A 19,649-nucleotide genomic window follows, 5' to 3' on the forward strand; every position below is an offset into this window, starting at 1 on the left:
TCCCCTGTAGCCACACTGTGGCATTCTGGGAGATATCATGACCCTCCATGGCTATTTTACAAAGGGTGCCATTTTCCATTTAGTATTGTATAAATAAAGAATATCAACTTGTATTGGTTTCGTTTTGTTTCTTCTTAGGTATTATTACATAATTGGTTTTTAAAATTGGTCATGGGGAAAACAAAATTACATAACTGCTAATCTGAACGACAAAACCATACAACATGGTCGAAAAGAAGAAGAAACATGGTTCAGGGTCGTATCTATGTGCAATGCAGAGTCAAATGGATATTTGTCAAAATAGTGCTTGATTCCATGCATCTCTAGTACCTCATTTATAGGACAGCCACTCTTGAGATATTTTATTGGCTATTTCATCCCTTGTGCACTGCCAAAGAGGACTGCCACACCTAGACTAATGAAGCTGTTTCAGAGTATAAGGCATAAATTCTATTTGTATCCGTATGCGAATACTTACACGTAATTAATAATGCCCCTTCTTATGGAGATCCATCAATGGAATATGCTCAACCTATTTGCATAGAAAGCAATTGCTGTAAATTGCAGATTACGTATACTTATACATGCATAGATTATGGTTCAATGGAATTTGTGCCTATGTCAAGTTTTTTTGTTTAATAACATCACCGGAACACTGATTAACATTATGTAATTTTGACACGTAGTTGTCAGAAAAATCTGCTAAATTTTCGGTTGGCAGAACAACACAAACCACTGATATACCAGTCGTGGGGTTCTAGTAGTTCACAAGTCTCGCAACAAGTATTCATACAGTAATACATGTACCAAATTGCAGGATATTATGTAGGGGGTTGAGACTGGCAAGTAAAGTTTCTAGGGGGGTTGAGCTGTGCTTTTCCAGAAAATATATGTTTAAAAATATATATTTAAAAATCGCTTCAGCAAGGGGATGGGTTTCACAACCCTGATCCCTCCCTCCTGCATATATTTGAGCAGGACCAATACACTTTCTGTAGTGGTATAAAACAACACTTGCTGAACAAGTAGGAAGTGCTCAAAATTATATACTGATATATATGATATAGAAAAACTCATTGCAACAGCAATAATTTTTCTGTATGCAAAAAATTGTCAGCATTCATGGCTACTGAAGACATACCTGTCTTCAAGTCCTAGAAACAAATGCCAATAAAGTATTATTACTTGTTTTCTTATTACTGACAATACCTCCTACCAACCTCATGTTGTTAAAGTTTGTTTTGTTTAACAACATCACTAGAGCACATTGATTTATTAATCGTCTATTGGATGTCAAACATTCATTAATTTTGACATTCAACAATTCTACATGTACTTTATGCTTATTGAATTAAATAAGGAAATATTAAAAATTGCCATTTTTTCTTATGTTCCAGCACTCAAGGGGTTAATTCACCATGTTGTACAGAATTTCAACAACTACAACCTCAGCTTTCAGAAACTAGGCAGCCATACAGTTCAAATGAGACCAGTTTCAGCTTGTTATACCACCGGTATAGGTGGTCTCATATTTGTTGGTATCTGCCACTACACTATTTGTGGTCCTTAACCATATGTCCGACACCACATAGCCCTGATTAAAATGCACTGAGCACATTGTTAAATAAAATAAAATCTTCTAGTTATTTTAGGCTAGGTACGACAACACCTGTTTAGTGAATAAAAAAAAGATTTATTTTACAGCTAAGGACTAGCCAACCATGACTTGTTTTATTATGGCATGTGAAGCCCATTCAAAAAAATTGCATATTAACAGCCTTACTAATAATCAGGTGTTGTCCATGTGCTAACAGTTGGTTATTAATACTTGACTGACCATGTGAGAATTAACTATACTCTTAAAAGTATACACATTAGAAAAATTATTTCTACGTATTATTGTACCTCAACCTCAAACACATCTAAGCAAATATCCCTGCATTGGCATATATCACATATGCATGCTGTCTTGGAATGCTGTTGTGATATTAAAGGTGCTTGGGCAGGGCAAATGCATGATTTCCACTTACTGGGATTGTTTTCCTGCACGTGTGAACCCAGTGGTTTTCCTCGCATGTTCACACAGATTCAACACTGTTTAAAAAGAATAAATAACATCCTTTTAATCATGTCATGCTTGACCTCAAATGACCACAAGAGAGCAGTTGGAATGCTTCAAGCAGGCATCAATATTGTCAATGTTGCCAGATATTTTGGTGTGACAAAATCAATTGTAAATGTTTGTCAATCACCTAAACTGGATCACTGGATGGGGCGGGATTTAGCCGAGTCGGTTGAGTGCTCACTTGAGGTGTTTGTGTCGCAGGATCAAACCACATAGGTTGATCCATTTAACTGATTGTTTTTTTTTTTTTTCATTCCAACCAATACACCACAACTGGTTAAACTGTGTGTGGTATTTGTTTTCCTGTCAGTGAGAAAGTGTATATAACAGATCCCTTGCTAAGGGAAAATGTAGAGGGGTTTCCTCTGATGACTACAGGTCAGAATTACCAAATATTTGACATCCAATAGCCGATGAATAATTAATCAATGTGCTCTAGTAGTGTCGTTAAACAAAACAAACAAATTTTAAACATCACTGGATCCATCAAAGACCAACCGTGGTAATGGTAGACTATGAGTTACGTTGGAAAGAAAGAAAGAAATGTTTTATTTAACAATGCACTCAACACATTTTATTTTATGGTTATATGGTGTCAGACATATGGTTAAGGACCACACAGATTGAGAGAGGAAACCTGCTGTCGCCACTTCATGGGCTACTCTTTTTGATTAGCAGCAAGGGATCTTTTATATGCACCATCCCACAGACAGGGTAGTACATACCACAGCCTTTGATATACCATTCGTGGTGCACTGGTTGGAATGAGAAATAGCCCAATGGGCCCACCGATGGGGATCGATCCCAGACCGACTACACATTGAGTGAGCACTTTACCACTGGGCTACGTCCCACCCGAGTTACGTTGGATGCACAGGATCGATATATCCAAACCACAACCCTGTTTCAGCCAGTCATCATCACTGCCGAAAGTCTAAGAAACCCTGTTTCAGCCAGTCATCATCACCTCTGAAAAACTAAGAAACCCTGTTTCAGCCAATCATCATCACCTCTGAAAAAACTAAGAAACCTATTGACAACAGCCAGTGAGGCAACTCTCTGAGCATTGATATTTGTTTTTAGGGTCGGCATAGACATGCAATGTCACATTTAATTACACAAACCTCCTTTGTTATCTCATAATGGTGCTTTTAACTTTTCCCAAAATGTTATCCATCAGCATCATTGAATGTATACTTTCTTTTTTTGTTGAGTATAGATTACAACACATAAAACTGCAGACTACAATATGCCCAGAAGTATATGGATTTCATGTTTTTCATGCTCTTAATATTTGTTTGTCACTCTAATGACCATATTCAGAATGAATGAATGTGCAGGGTTGTCTTTCTACATTCATTCATTCATTCCATGTAACCAATATATGTTTTGTGCTGGAGAGTCAAACACTCCTGGAGATTAACAATGTATTGGCATCATTATGAATACCATTAAAATGTCTTGGTTATTTACCTAAAACCTTTGTGTTTGGATAGTAATATTGTTTGTGACATGATTTGTATGTGAACCACACAAAGGTTCTTGCTGATTGTCATGTACTGAGAGCATGTTAGATTTTTCTCATCCCACAAATTCTTTGTGAAAAAATGTTAAGTGCACTTGAGACTGCTCATCAGTGTTTAGGCAGCAGTACCGGCCTTGGTGATGTCGTGGTTAGCCCATCGGACTGGTAGGTACAGGGTTCGCAGCCCAGTACTGGCTCCCACCCAGAGCGAGTTTTAACGACTCAGTGGGTAGGTGTAAGACCACTACACCCTCTTCTCTCTCACTAACCACTAACAATTAACCCTTTGTCCTGGACAGACAACTCAGATAGCTGAGGTGTGTGTGTCCAGGACAGTGTGCTTGAACTTTAATTGGATATAAGCACACAAGTAAGTTGAAATGAAATATAGGCAGCAGTATACCAAATGGAGGGCAGGACGTAGCCCACTGGTAAAGTGCTTGTTTAATGTACAGTTAGGTTGGGATAGATTCCCATCAGTGGGCCCATTGGGCTATTTCTAATACCTGAGAGTAATGTTTTCAGATTTATTTTAAAACTTTGACGTCAAACTAATTTGTGCTAATCGGAATGATGTCATATTACTGATGGCAGCGACTTTAGTACTGTGATTTATAAAAAAATGAATTAAAATATTATTTTCAAAGTGTTACAGGATAAATAGTATTTGCTACTCATGTTTTTTAATATGTAAAATATCAACCTCGTCTAGTTAAAGGCAGAGCCTCGACAAATACCAATTAACATAGACTCGGTTGATATTTTCCATATTAAAAAAAAATCATGTAAAATCCTCTATTAAATTTTGTTTTATTTAGCCAGTAAAATTCTATTATTGAATGTACCGGCATCGTGGCAGGCCATCAGTCTACAGGCTGGTAGGTACTGGGTTTGGATCCCAGTCCAGGCATGGAATTTTTAATCCAGATACCGACTCCAAACCCTGAGTGAGTGCTCCGCAAGGCTCAGTGGGTAGGTGTAAACTACTTGCACCGACCAGTGATCCATAACTGGTTCAACAAAGGCCATGGTTTGTGCTATCCTGCCTGTGGGAAGCGCAAATAAAAGATCCCTTGCTGCCAATCGGAAAAGTAGCCCATGTAGTGGCGACAGCGGGTTTCCTCTCAAAATCTGTGTGGTCCTTAACCATATGTCTGATGCCATATAACCATAAGTAAAATGTGTTGAGTGCATCGTTAAATAAAACACTTCTTTCTTTTTCTTTCTTTCTATTATTGAATTTCGATCGTATCAGTGTGCCAGCTACTACTTTGTGCTTGAAATGTGTGGAGTTGTACTAAATTTATGACGACACATTGTGTATGGAATTAAGGTCATTATGTCTAAAACAAGCAGCTCAACCCCCTATTTTTCTAATTTGGTTACAGTGTAAGGAGTTGTATTATTTATAACTATGGTATGTATATTAAAACATTGCATATCTTGGGGTGGCAGTCTTCCTATAGCCAGCATAAGGATAGTGTTTGGAGTGGCAGTCCTGTTGACGAACCACACAATAGTGATTTATGGAAACAGCCATAACCTTGTCAATGCCCATTTAACTCAGCTTTGTACTGAGATATGATTTAGATCATGATAACTGTTTTGTTGTTTAGATAGAGTAGTTTTAGCCACATACCTTATATGTTACTACAGTGAAACACCTCAAAACTAGACTCTCTGTAAACCAGAATTCTCTCCAAACAGGATGTTTTTTACAGTCTCTATTTAAATATTAGTACAGAACAGAACCTCTCTAAACCAGATACCTCTTAAAACCAGACTTTTTACTTGATCCCATGGAGACCAGCCTCGGTGGCGTAGTGGTTTGGCCATCGGTCTATAGGCTGGTAGGTACTGGGTTTGGATCCCAGTCGAGGCATGGGATTTTTAATCCAGATACCAACTCCAAACCCTGAGTGAGTGCTCCGCCAGGCTCAATGGGTAGGTGTAAACCAATTGCACCTACCAGTGATCCATAACTGGTTCAACAAAGGCCATGGTTTGTGCTATCCTGCCTGTGGGAAGTGCAAATAAAAGATCCCTTGCTGCTAATCGGAAAGAGTAGCCCATGTAGTGGCGTCAGCGGGTTTCCTCTCAAAAATATGTGTGGTCCTTAACCATATGTCTGACACCATATAACCGTAAATAAAATGTGTTGAGTGCATCGTTAAATAAAACATTTCTTTCTTTCTTTGATCCCATGGGCGTCCAATTTAGAGGGGTTTCACTGTATCATCATCTAAAATACTGAATTTGGTGGTATACAATCTAGTCCATCAGAAATTAGTCGAACAACGAAGTGCACATGTGACTGATAAAAGATCATGGCCAAGATATTCAAAGAATTAAGGGACCTAGCTTCTTTATATACAGATACGCAGCTGCATACCACCTGAGATTACAATTTTTTTTTTAAATTAAAATATATGATGTAAACGCACAGCCAATAGCGTTTTATTCCATCGCTGAAAAAGTCTGTGTACCTCCTGAAAATCCCCAGCTAGGCCCCTGTTAACTTAACTATGAAGGTTTTTTTTCAATGCATTTTAGGATTTGATTGTATGTGGTTACTTTAATTTGTTCTTTTGGTACAGAATGTAGCCCAGTGGTAAAGTACTTGCTTGATGTGTGATGCATCTACAATTGATTCCCATTGGTGGGCCCTTTAGGCTATTTCCCGTTGCAGCTAGTGTGCCACAACTGGTGTAACAAACAACATCTTTCTTGGCTGTGGGATGCTGCATATGAAAGATCCCTTGATGTTAATCAGAAAGAGTACCCCATGGCATGATAACAGCAGGTTTCCACTCTCATTAAACGTGTGGTCATTAATGCTATATAATTGTAAATAAAATGTGTTGAGTGCATCATTAAATAAAAACTTTTTACTTTTAGTTTGTTCTAAAATCAAGTTTTAATATATCTGTTAACTATTTGGTTTGATTCAGTATTTTTGACACCCAATAGCTGATGTGTATTTTTGTGCTGGGGTGTCATTAAACATTCATTCATTTATGCTTCAGTATTTGGTTCCATTTTTTAAAAGCACAGTTAAATTAACTCTGGGTTAGTGTAATATTTTAATTTTTATTATTTTTGCACAAATATAAAATAAACTTTAGGTTTGATTATAATGAATGACCTTTGGTTGTTTTAAATCAAATTTCAACAATATGTCTTCAATTATTATTTGTATTGATTCAGTCCATGCTTTAAAAAATTTCTGTCAACCTCTAGTTTAGCTAATTAACACTTTAACAACAAGCCACTAGTTTTAAAATTGTTGCATTAACAACGGATTAAACAAATTAACATTTGAACAACTGGCTCCAAGACTAGTCAAAAACACTAACATTTGAAGTAGTTAAGTCTCATTGAAATAAGTTAAAAGATGATGGGCCAGTTGTTCAAAAGTTATACAGCATAACCAGTAGTTAACAGACATTTTCAAAACCAAGGATTCAATCAATACAAATAATAATTTTCAAAAACCATATTGTTGGAACTTGATTCAATCAGATACATTTTTGTATCCATACACAATCAAATCTAAATTTCATTTTGTATTTGTGCAAGAATAATTAAAATTGAAATAATACACTAACCCACAGTTAATTTAACTATGCTTTGAACAACTGGGCCGATGTGTTTAGTTAAAAGTTACTGCACAGCTGATAACCCATTTGCAACAGTATAGTGTGCAATAACCATATACATGTATACCAATTGTACGTTTATGCAATAACTTACTTGTACAATGCCCCTAAGTGATGTTGCATGATATGATAAGGAGGTTTGGTTCATTGACAGGTGAGATTTAAAAAGTGTGCAGTTATACAGATGTATTACTTTTTTGTCAATGGGAAAACAGCCTAAACTAGTGAAAAGATTGGGTGTTAAATCCACCTAAAACGTATTTAGAAACAAATAAAACAATCATTTTAAGAGTACGGCTAAAGTAATGCATGTCCTCTTCTGAGCTCAACAAATTTTCATATCTTCTAAGTTCGAGGGCCATAACTCTGTAAGAAAAAAAATCTGTAACAGTACATGATAAAGCTCCAAGTATATACAAAATTTCAACTAATTATTTTAAGGTATTGCAAAAAAAAAAAGGTCAGGAAAACTGTATTTTGGACAGACAGACAGACAGACAGACAGACAGACAGATAGACTGTAATGAAACCTACAGTCTCAGCTGGTTGGACCGGTAGGACACTAATAAAACAACAATGCTAAAATGGTTTGTACATTTTATTGTGCTGAAGAAAACTGTAAGAGAAAAACAACATCACAGCTTGTACACTTTGAACAACAGTGGCAAGTTGAAGTTGCCAAATCTAACAAAGTCATTGTCATTCTACCTCTAATGAGCAAGAATTGGGTTGGAAAAAAAAATGTTCTCCTAGCTCTGGTGACAGTTATTGTAGACTTCCAATTTTTGGTTTTAGAAAAAATAAAAATCACCAAAATATAATATTGTTGATTTTATTTTATGAACTGTCCAATATTAAAAACATCTGTTACCAACCAGCAGCAACAAAAGTGAAAATAAATATAAAATTAAATAATATATACAAGGCAAAGTATGATAAATTATTTTCAGTACCAGTGAATTTAATTTCAAAATGAACGACCGGTAGTCCATAGAGAAAGTTCTGTGTCAGGTTATTGTGAATTTTTTTTATTGATTATTCATTTTAGCAAAAGGTCAGTTGGTTTTATAACTATTCATTAACAATGTTTATTTAATTTAATGCATAATTTTAAAAATAATAAAAATAAACATAAACATAAACATAAAAAAGTTAATGACTGAAAAAGTGAGTTACAGAAAACAATAGATTGAAGTTAGTCTCCATGATACAAACATGCAGATTAATTCAATAAAACTAACTATACATATCCAGTGAAAAATATTTTAAAAATAAAAAATAAAAATATTGACAAAAAAGATAAAAATACTTAATAATTACATTGTGTTGACAACAACTTGTCTACTAATATTACAAACCTTGCATTTTTTACACTAATACTGAATTTAAAATATCTAACTTTCTAAACAAATATTTAAATGCTAATATATGTGACTGTCAACCCAGTAAATTTTGTTTTCTGTTACATATATTTTAAATCAGTAAAAATATTCAAACTGAAAGCAAGATGTATGTATTTAATTTTAAAACAATTAGCGCCAATGGTTTTACAAAAAATCTGGTAATTTCCAACTGTCCCAGAATTCAGGAAATAAATTTATAAGTAACTTTCTCAAAAATATTTAAAAGATAACTGATGTGACCTTCAACCCAGTATTTTTTTTAAATGTTTAGTTTTTGTGACCTTTATGTTAAACCAATTAAGGTCTAAATGATTAAAATTGAAAAGACATATTTTGCAAAAACATTTAAATGTTAATCAATGTGACCTTCAATCCAGTAACTGTTTTTTTTGTTTTGTTTTCTGTGATCTTTGTGTCAAACCAGTATAGGCCTAAATGGTTAAAATTCAAAAGACATGTTTAATTTTAACACCAATAATGTCAAAAGGGTAAATGTTTTTTGTTGTTTTTTCTGTGACCTTTAGGTCAAACCAGTATAGGCCTAAATGGTTAAAATTGAAGAGACATTTTAATACCAATAATGCCAAAATGATTTACAAAAAAAGAGAGAGGCAGTTTTAAACTTCCCTTGGGATTGTAGAAGAAATAAATCAAGTTTGTATCACACTCCTCACTACAGTTGTTTGTGTAAAGGAGTCGAGGGGAAGTCTATTATTGTCAGATTAGGGCCATGTTTGTCAAATATTGACAGAAATCACGGCCTGCTCGATGGGAAGGGCAGACACACCACGATGGTTTCCATGATAGCTGCTGATAAATGGCACAGATCTTGGTGAATAAATAAAATAAAGGGCGGAGGCCTTGATTCTATCAGAGGGATGGCAACATCCAGGAAACCATGTCCTACTGTACATGTATGTCTGAGAGAGAGAGAGAGAGAGAGTGAGATCAAGATGAAGAAACAGGTTAAAATAGTAAGTGAAATACCATCTGTCATGAAAACGTCCATGTGGTATCACAATGTAATTACAGTATCAAAGACAGTGGTACATGTATGTGGTATCTTGACTGTGGGAATCATGTTGGAATACAAACCTAGATACATAAGTTTTTTAAGGTGTTACAACTATTGACAAGACTGATGAACATAATTAATAAAACATGACAAGAATGTCTTAAATTAAAGACTTCAATAAACTATTCATTATATAATATTCTACTTTATAACATATAGATGGGTGTTTTCTAATGAGCATAAATATCCTAAAAGATATTTTCCCCAACATTATTAATAATAATATAAAGATGGAATGTTGGATGTAGATATTTTTGGTGAATTTTATTTTGAATTGTTCTGGAATGGCTTGAAATCATTAAATCCATCTGAAAGATCATTAACAATGGTTGAAGTATTCAGTATTCATCCCTCATGAAATAATACCGAAATAATCATGTTAATTAGCCCTCCAATAATGTAATCATTAAACCAGTTTGCATATTTCAAAAGCCTCAATTTCCTGAGCATAAAATGAAATGGTCACAAACCAACTGTAAAGTCTGTAAATGGTTGAATTTTTTTTACTCATACATACATACCATAGTTGTGCAAATTGTTTCATAACATTTACAGTTGACCAGTAAATAATTTCTTGCAAAGATTTCAGTCAAATTCAGTCTACTTTATGGACAGTATTTTATACAGTAAAAAACCCAGAGCTGAAATCAGACAAAAATTAAATTATCATATCTCTTTATTATTTACCTTTAAGCTCTGTTAACTGGAAATATTTTACAATGGCTACAGCAATAGGAAATATCCCTTTAAGTTCAAAGTAAAAATTTTAAAAATTAAAAAAACCCTGTTCCCTATTTATGTTTCTATGTTTGTTTGTGGTGTGCACTTGAAGAATTCTACCAGCTAATGGAGAAGTCTATTAGAGAGAACATCAAGTACTACTTGGCACACACCTACTCCCCAGATGGGGTGTTCACTACAGCGTGGCGATGACAGCATGGATGACTATGATGTGCTAATGACTGGTGTGAGACGAGAATAAGTATATTTACAGGTAAACATTGGCATAGATGAACGCTGCTTGTTGACAGCTACGTGAATCATTATCATCATCATCAGAAAAAAACCCAACCTATGTACAAAATAATGTGATGTTTCTCATGGAGGGATGAACGAATGTAAGTACTATATAACACCAAACTCTCATTTATGTGGTCTAACTACGTAAGTTAAAACATCCATGCTAAATTACACAACTAAAACTAAGAGAGAAATTATGAAATTACGGTAAAACACAGTTTCATCTGTAATACAACTTACAATTTTTAATTTTAAAAAAGTACTCTAATTACTATTAACTAAAATTTTGATCCTACACATTTCTTTGTATTTACAATTAAAACAGAGGAAGGAAAATGATATTAAATTTTGCTTAAAATATAGCTATGTGGTATCTAACATACAGCTGTTGTGACACTGTCTAGATAGAGATAAGAAACCTCTTATTGCCACATAAGTTACTCCTGCCATTTAACAGCAAGAGATTTTTATGTGAAATATACATTATGGTCTCTGATGGTGTACTACTTGACATAGCGCTAGGGGAAAAAACCAAAACCAGATTTACCAAGGGCATTCAATAAGTAACCTACACCTCAAGAAAGTATTTGACCACAGAGTCCACCCTCTAGAATAAGAACAAAATCAAATTTGTCAAAAATTAAATTAATTATTACCAAATTGTTATACAGAATTAAAACCAAATTAAGTGAAAGGTTTATATATGTATGTGAAAATGCTTACACCAATGAATAACTAAACAGTTTAACTGAATACATACCACTTAAAGACTGAGTTCAAATTATAATGTGGTATCACCATTAAGGCATCACCACATGATATGAGTGTTTCGTATGAGAATAGCCTTTTTAATTTTATTCATTTCAAATTATTTTTGTGCTTTTATCCTATTAAGGTTCAAGCACACTGTCCTAAGCACACACCTCAGCTATCTTGGCTGTCTGTCCAGGACAGTGGGTTGGTTGTTAATTGTTAGTGGTTAGTGAGAGAGAAGAGGGGTAGTGGTCTTACACCTACCCACTGAGTCATTAAAACTCGCTTTGGGTGGGAGCCGGTACCGGGCTGCAAACCCTGTACCCACCAGCCTTAACCATGATGCCACCAAGGCCGGTTGAGAACAGCCAATTGTGACAAGACAGCTATTCTAATATGAGTTATTCATATTGTGTGACATCACCTTTATCATAGTCAGACTGTGTGGTTGAACATACAATATATCTTAGAATGAGATCAATGTTAGAAAACACTAATGCATAAACTGTTGATAGCATTACATGTTATGTAGTAACATGTCTCTACAGTAGAACCAAAACAACAATAACATTGATAACATGTCTCTACAGTAGAACCAAAACAACAATAACATTGATAGTCCAGTCAATTTTAATTTCTTAATTATCTTAATTTCCCCCAAACAAATTAGAGCATATGTGATATTTACTTTCACCATCTCATGTCAGTTGTGTGTGGAGAATTAATTAAATAACATGTATCTATCTGACTTTAAATATACATGTAGCACATAAAAATTAAAATAGTGACAAAGATTTTATATAATGACTAAAATACACATTACTTCAAAGAAAACTTAACTTAATTGCATGATACATCTTTTGATTATATTATAAAGAATTCTTTTTTACAGAACCAGAACAAGTTAAGCATACGTACAAACTTTTTTTTAATTGTTTTATAATTACAAAATGAATCCACAATTATTTTCTCTTTTTTTATGGTTATAAAACCATTAAAAACAAAGCAGAAAATAAAACATACCATATTATAACTGAGCCCCCCACCCTCTCCCATTTGCCAACTTATTAAACAGGAGGTAAAATGTATGACATTCGAAAATATTCTAATAATTATACCTCCTGTATTAATTCTTTTAATGTACAATATTTGTAATCACTGACAAATATACATGTAATATACTTTCTCTCAATGTACAGTATCTTACTTTATCACCATCAAATAATGACTGTACATTTTCTGGCCTCTTTGTAAATATTTTGACTGTACAATATACTTCTCAAACCCGGTCCCAGTGACAATTCCCCATCTGTACATTTTATTTACATACTGAGCAATTTTCTGTGCCATTTTCTGTACAATGATACAATTCCATGCCAAGGTTACATTGTCCGATCTGCACACTTCTAAACACCTCACCATTTTATAATAACTCTCCTTGTACAATGTACAATTTTAAACAGTTCAGCCTACCTGTCGACCACCCCCACCCCACCCCCTTTTATATACATTTCAGAGTGCTAACTCTGCCCCCACCCCAGTATAGAATGTGGTATAGATCTACACATTTTGCCGTACCAACTTACTATATACACTTCTAAACATTTAATTCTTTAAATCTCCTTTTACAATACACCGGTACAGTTCAAAACATTACCTCTACCATCTGCATCTGTACAAATAACATACGGTCCACTTCAAAGACATGTCTTTCATCTCCACTATAAAGTTTGCACATATATTTTGTAGAAATTTATTAACTGAAAGAATGAGCACCTTTTCAAATTGCAGTCATAATAATAATAATAATAATAATATACAATTTAGAATAAAAAGTTTTTTTTACCCCCACTCCCTAGTAAAACACCACAACACCTCCCATTCTAACTTCTCCTAGTAAAACACCACAACACCTCCTATTCTAACTTCTCCTATTCCAACTCCTGCAATTGCCTAAAGCAATCAGTTAGCATGGGAGGTGTTGTGGTGTTCTACTAGGGAGGGGTGGGGTGGGGGTAAAAAAAGATTATTCTAAATTATATATACCCACACAATGAAATAAAAAGGCTGGTTTTAAGAAAAATCCAATTTAGAGAGGTTCTGTTCTATATGGATATTTAATTAAAATGGGATTGTAAAAATATCCAGTTTTGAGGGAATTCTCATTAAAGGGACAGACCCTAGTTTTTAAACACTACAGCATATTTTTCACTATTAAAGCCATTTATGATCACTGAAATAAAAATTACTTATATTTTATTCTTTAGATTATCCATTTCCGTATAACTGATGTGTTTCTGGTCATCCTGGTGTATCTAATACTAACAAATGTATTTATATTTTTAAAAATGGACATGCATCTGAGAAGTAGCGGTTTATTTTTAAGGATATTTCCCATTAATTTAACGTCATTGACTCTTCTTTCACTCTATTGTAACTTTATCCAAATGAGTTACAGGTTTGTAAATTAATTAAACTTAGTGTTCATTTTCTATGGGTTAAAACTAGGGTCTGCGCCTTTAATGGAGGGTCCAGTCTGGAGGTATTTCCAAAGTTCAAATTCTTCTACAGTTGTTTTTGTTTTCCAGTACATGGATATAAAATCTACATATACCATTCTTACCATACTTAAAGTGTACTTTCTCTCAACCATGATCATTCTGAAGTCTTTATTTATGAACTACTTCCATATACAACCCGTTGCTGATCATCTGGCTTTGTTATATATACATGATTCTATTTCAGACTATATACACTATACACAAACTATACACAAGATATAGAATCATACATCATAAAGATAAATAACAGTACATTAATTTTATTGCACAGTTTGATTAGCATATTTGTCTCCTGATATTATGTAAACATTAAAACTATTGATTTATAAGAGTAAAACTGGGAACTTACATAACAACATAGATGGGGAGTTTAAGTAAAACATCATAAACAATTTCAGTATTACAAATATGGGAAAATATGAATTTACTAATACTGTATATTGTTGTTTAATTAATTGGGAAGTTTTCTTATTTAAAATTCACAGTTTGAATTTTGTGATTATTTATTCTCTTTATTTCATCTTCATAAAATTATTTTTAAAAACCTGAATCTACAAAAACTATGGATTTTGAAAATCCAAAATAAAATATTTGGCAACTGATGAACAAAACTGATTGCTTTTCACCAACTAGATGAAATCGCACACATCACAAAGGTCCACTATGGAGGTCTGTGTAAGCTAATTCCTAAATGATAAATTAAGAAAAAATTCTTTAACATTTAAAAAAATCCTTCTAGTTATAATATGCAGCTTCATAATGTATTATTGATGCTACATAAAGTCTTTTTCCAAGTTCAAAGTAAATTAGCATATTTAACATACTAATCAAATAAAGCTGCTATGATCGAAGCATGCCTGCCATTGGAACAACTTGTGATTAGCATTGGCACATGTGTTCAAGATGGAAAACGTGTATTCTGTGCAGTCTAAAACATTATTATACTATGTGTGTGTAATTTTTAGGAATTTCCACATAGGACTAATGCTATTGAACAACACAATCAAAGAGAATACATAGGACTAATGCTATTGAACAACACAATCAAAGAGAATACATAGGACCTTTGTTTTTAGCTTTGTCCTTCCTGTCTAATGGTCTTTAATGGTGTTTGATAACTGAAGTCTACTACTATTTCAGTCAAAACCTGCTACAAAAGACACCCTGTATTACAACCTCTTTATCTCTATACAACACTTTATTCATCCCTACTGCACATGTCTTTGACCTCTCTACAAAGACCACCTTTAAATAAAAGCCATGCTCTTTGACTCCAATGGATGTTTTTTTTAACATCTAGGTTTGACCATACACATCTGGTTGGGTCTTTTGTCATGACCACCATTGCAGAGTGAGCGAGCTAAGCTCCAAAGAGTTTCTTGACTGTGTATCCCGGCATTGAGTAGAAGAAGAGAGCGAGCAGTGCAGCGAGTAGCAACACGATGAGGATCTTGACAATCACCCACTTGTAGTTGTGCCACAGGATGTAGCGGATCGACTTCCATGGGTTCATGAACCACATGAATGAAGAGTCCGGTCGGCTGGAAGAAAACAGAAAGAATTAAAATACAGGTCATCTCTGAGCAACTTTCTTAATATCATTATATGCTCAACAAGGAAAGTTTAGCTAATGTTAAAAGAAATGGCATAACATTTAAAAATTAACCTAATTTTATTAATTAGTATTCACATCTGAAATGTTTAGCATTTACAAACAACATAAACTCAACAACCTTTGCCTTAACACAACAGGAGGACCTAGTTTTCTTTTAAGTTCATTTAACCATGGCAAATTTAGACGTCATAAAAGATATTTGCTAAACTTTCGTTGTTGAGTATATATTTATATATTAAAACAAGCATTCTGAGAGTAATGGTAATACTAAAGCATTACATGTCCACAACCAAACCCAACAAATCTTTGTATCGCCTAAGTTATAGAGCCATAACAAGAAAGTCAAACTTGATGTGTAGCAGTACATGATAAAGTTATATACAAATTCAGCCCAATATCTTGAGGCACTGTAAACTAAAAAGTCAAGAAGACAAGGTTTTTTTTTCGAAGCTCCTAAGTTCAAGGGCTATAACTCCGTCAAAAATAGGTCATTCACCATGAAAGTCAAACATGATCTGTAACTGTGATTGATAAAGTTATATAAAAAATTTCAGCTCAGTATCTTAAGACATTGCAAAACAAAAAGTCTGGAAAACTATATGTGGGACAGACAGACAGATAGACAGTCGGATGGACACACAGAACAGAGACAAAATCTATAGTCTCCTCTTGTTGGTCTAGTTGGGGGCTAATAAAATATGAAGAGTTCATTTCCAAAATGTGATATATCCATTTATGTCCTTTTGAGAAAAACATGATTTTACTGCAACATGACATAGCATATACCGGTATCACACAACGCAGTTTTAAGATCCTGCTCAATAGGCATAGATCACATTTTGATGAAAACTCTATTGTTTTACTGCCAAGGTATACTAGCATCAGTATGCCTTATGGCCAACTCCAAAATTTGGAAAAGATTTCTGCCTGCGTCTCTATATTTGTAAATTTTACACATCTAAGCTGGAATCTGCACCCATAGCCTTTGGTATACTACACCACTGTTTGTGAGAAAAGGGCGGGACGTAGCCCAGTGGGAAAATGCTTGCTTGATGTGCTGTCGGTCTAGGATCGATCCCCGTCCATGAGCCTATTAGGCTATTTCTCAGTCTAGCGAGTGCACCACAACTGGTATATCAAAGGTTGTGGTATGTTCTATCCTTTCTGTGGGATGGTGCATATAAAAGATCCCTTGCTACTAATGGAAAAATATAGTGGATTTCATCTCTATGATTGTGTCAAAATAATGACTATAATGTTTAACATTCAATAGCCGATGATTAATAAATCAATGTGCTCTAGTGGTGTCGTTAAACAAAACAAACTTCTGTTTGGGAGACTGCTTCAATCACAACATCAAGTGAATATGCTTTTTTGTACCTTATAATCTTTATCAGAATCAATACTTAAGGAATAAACTGAAAATAGTATATTATAAAATAACAAGCAATATGAGTGTTGATGGAATGAAATACTTGTGCTCAGATATCTCTGGCAACTTAAACAAAATGGCTACTCTTTATCTGTGTGACTGAAAATAGTACATATTTAGTGGATTAAAATATTTCTTAAAAAATAAATATTTTTATTGCATATAAATGGATAAAGAAAAAAAAACCCACACTGTTTATAAGCAAAAAATATGTTTCTAATCAAAACTAAAATAAATTTTTCATTATGAAATAATAATAATGGATTAAAAACAAAAAATAAAAATGTAATGAGACAGAAAACATTTGCCTGACATCAGATATTAATATTCTTCTATATGAATTTTTTTTTTTAATTACAAAGGTACAACAAATACATTTTTCATGTGTACTGCCAATTTTTTTTAATTACAAACCAGAAATTGACATAGCTGTGTGTTTTTAAACTGTCTTTTATGACATGAAAGGTGTTTTTTAAAATAAATTTTGTAATTTGAAAAAAAAAATATGATAAAAAAGCACTAATTTTACTTTATTTTATGTTTATGCTTCATAATAATATGATATTGATCTTTAAGGATTAAATGAAAAACATGTGATTTTAAAAAACAAAATAAGAACAATAAAATACTTTATAGTATTCAACATCATCATGCCCATTATTTTTCATTTGAATTAAAATGTATAATAATAATAATAATAATAATAATAATAATAATAATAATAATTAATGTGTAGGTGCTGTAATTAATCTTGAAACATTATCTATAAGCTACATAAAGTTTTAAAAACCTATATATTTATACAAATAGTCACAATACACATTTAGTTTAATAATAAAAAATGTATTACTAAGTAAACTGTTAAAATGTGAACCAAGAAATGATTTTTTTTCAGAAATTTTACTATGCTGAGTTTTTGTACTTTATTTTTTGTACCAGTATGTGCTTTTTTTGGGCTGTTTTGTTTTTCCCTCATGGATGTAGTGGTCAAGTCAGTGGCCTTAAGGCCAACATTACTAACTGAGTTACCCTTACTACATTAACATTTTATTTAACTGGTTCACTGCTAGATTTACACACTTTTTATTTTCACCTGGATCACTGCTGAGGAACGTTTACGTGGTAATCATTTATGACACTGTGAGTAATGATGACGAAATATCTCATTGCCTGAGTTGGGGATGCCATAATGGAAAAGCTCAGGTGTGAAAAATCCAAATTCACTGAGATTATAATGTTTAATAGTACGACAGGAATCTTTTAACATCAGGGAATTACTCGCCCATTATTTCCCTCCACACCGAACCAGCGGCAGTAGATTAATGGACACTGTCATGGTTATTAAAAGGATTTACTTGTCTATTGTCAATGAATAAATGCATAAAATAATTTGAAACGGAATCTATGACAGACTGTCCCACTCAGAAGATCCCCTTAATCCCATACCTTTATCCAGCACTTAGGTCAACGGCAGTGACGGGCCCAGTTTGGGTTAAAATAGTTGTGCTGTTAATCCTACAACTTTATTCAGGATGTTGGTGAAATGCAGGAAGAGGCCCAGTTAAAGTTCATAAAAATATTGTTCCTTAATCCCATAGACAATTGTTAAAAAAGGCTCTTTTGAGGTTAGTAAATTAAGAATAAGACCCCTTTTGATGTTATCTAAAATCTCATATTCAGGATGTTACAGTAGTGAAATGCAGAAAGCGGCCCAGTTACATTTAAAAAAAATATTGTTCTTTAATCCCATAGCAAATTGTTAAAAGATGTTCTTTTGAGGTTAGTAAATTAAGAAGTCCCTTTTGCTGTTATATAAGTTTCTTCTGGACTCTGTTTTAGACATTGATAGAATTTCTGGATATAGAGGCTCTTCTGATATTTGTCCCATTTGATGCTAATTTTAAATAAACTTATAATAAAAACATTTCATCTGAATTCAATCTTAGATATACATGTAGATAGGATTTTTTAACACAGCAACAATTTTGCTGTTTTATGTTTTGATTCAGCATATGCTGAATTACAGAAAGATAGGTAGTAGTATACCAAATAACATTTCATCAGGTCAAAGTTAAAAAAGTTAAAAATTACATACATTAGTGAGATCAGCTTGTGACAGGACTTGTCATAAAATGTTGTTTCATCTGGCCATAATATTTATGTCAACTGATTTAACTTTAAAAAAACTTATAAAACAACATAAGTAGGCAATTATTTTATTCATAAATTTTCACTATCATTTTCATAACCCCATTTGGGCCTCAAACAATAGAAAATCTGATGGTGATCTATATTTGTAGATATTCTGTGGTACCACCTTTTAACCTTTAAAACATTAATCAAAGTCCAGGTTTTTTTTCTTTCTGCTAAATGTGGAGGTTTTTTCAACAGCCTTGTAGTGTGCCCCTCCCATTCTGCTGGCAAAACCATTTGTCATGTAACAGAGTTGTGAGGATTCCAACGTTCCTGGCAACTGTGGCA

The 19,649-nt window shown here is 33.5% G+C and overlaps 1 protein-coding gene across 1 annotated transcript in view; it reads right to left on the reverse strand.

Annotated features, from left to right (window-relative positions):
* Positions 1-15,448: 15,448 nt before the first annotated feature.
* The window catches only part of LOC121375112 (otoferlin-like), a 135,845-nt gene continuing 131,644 nt past the window's right edge, over positions 15,449-19,649 (reverse strand). Inside the window, exon 35 of the mRNA XM_041502356.1 lies at positions 15,449-15,662. Within this exon, the coding sequence (XP_041358290.1) occupies positions 15,482-15,662 (181 nt within the window). The 3' untranslated portion in view covers positions 15,449-15,481. The remainder of the gene's footprint in view (positions 15,663-19,649) is intronic.

Source organism: Gigantopelta aegis, chromosome 6 (assembly GCF_016097555.1).
Source record: "Gigantopelta aegis isolate Gae_Host chromosome 6, Gae_host_genome, whole genome shotgun sequence".
NCBI classification, from domain to species: domain Eukaryota; kingdom Metazoa; phylum Mollusca; class Gastropoda; order Neomphalida; family Peltospiridae; genus Gigantopelta; species Gigantopelta aegis.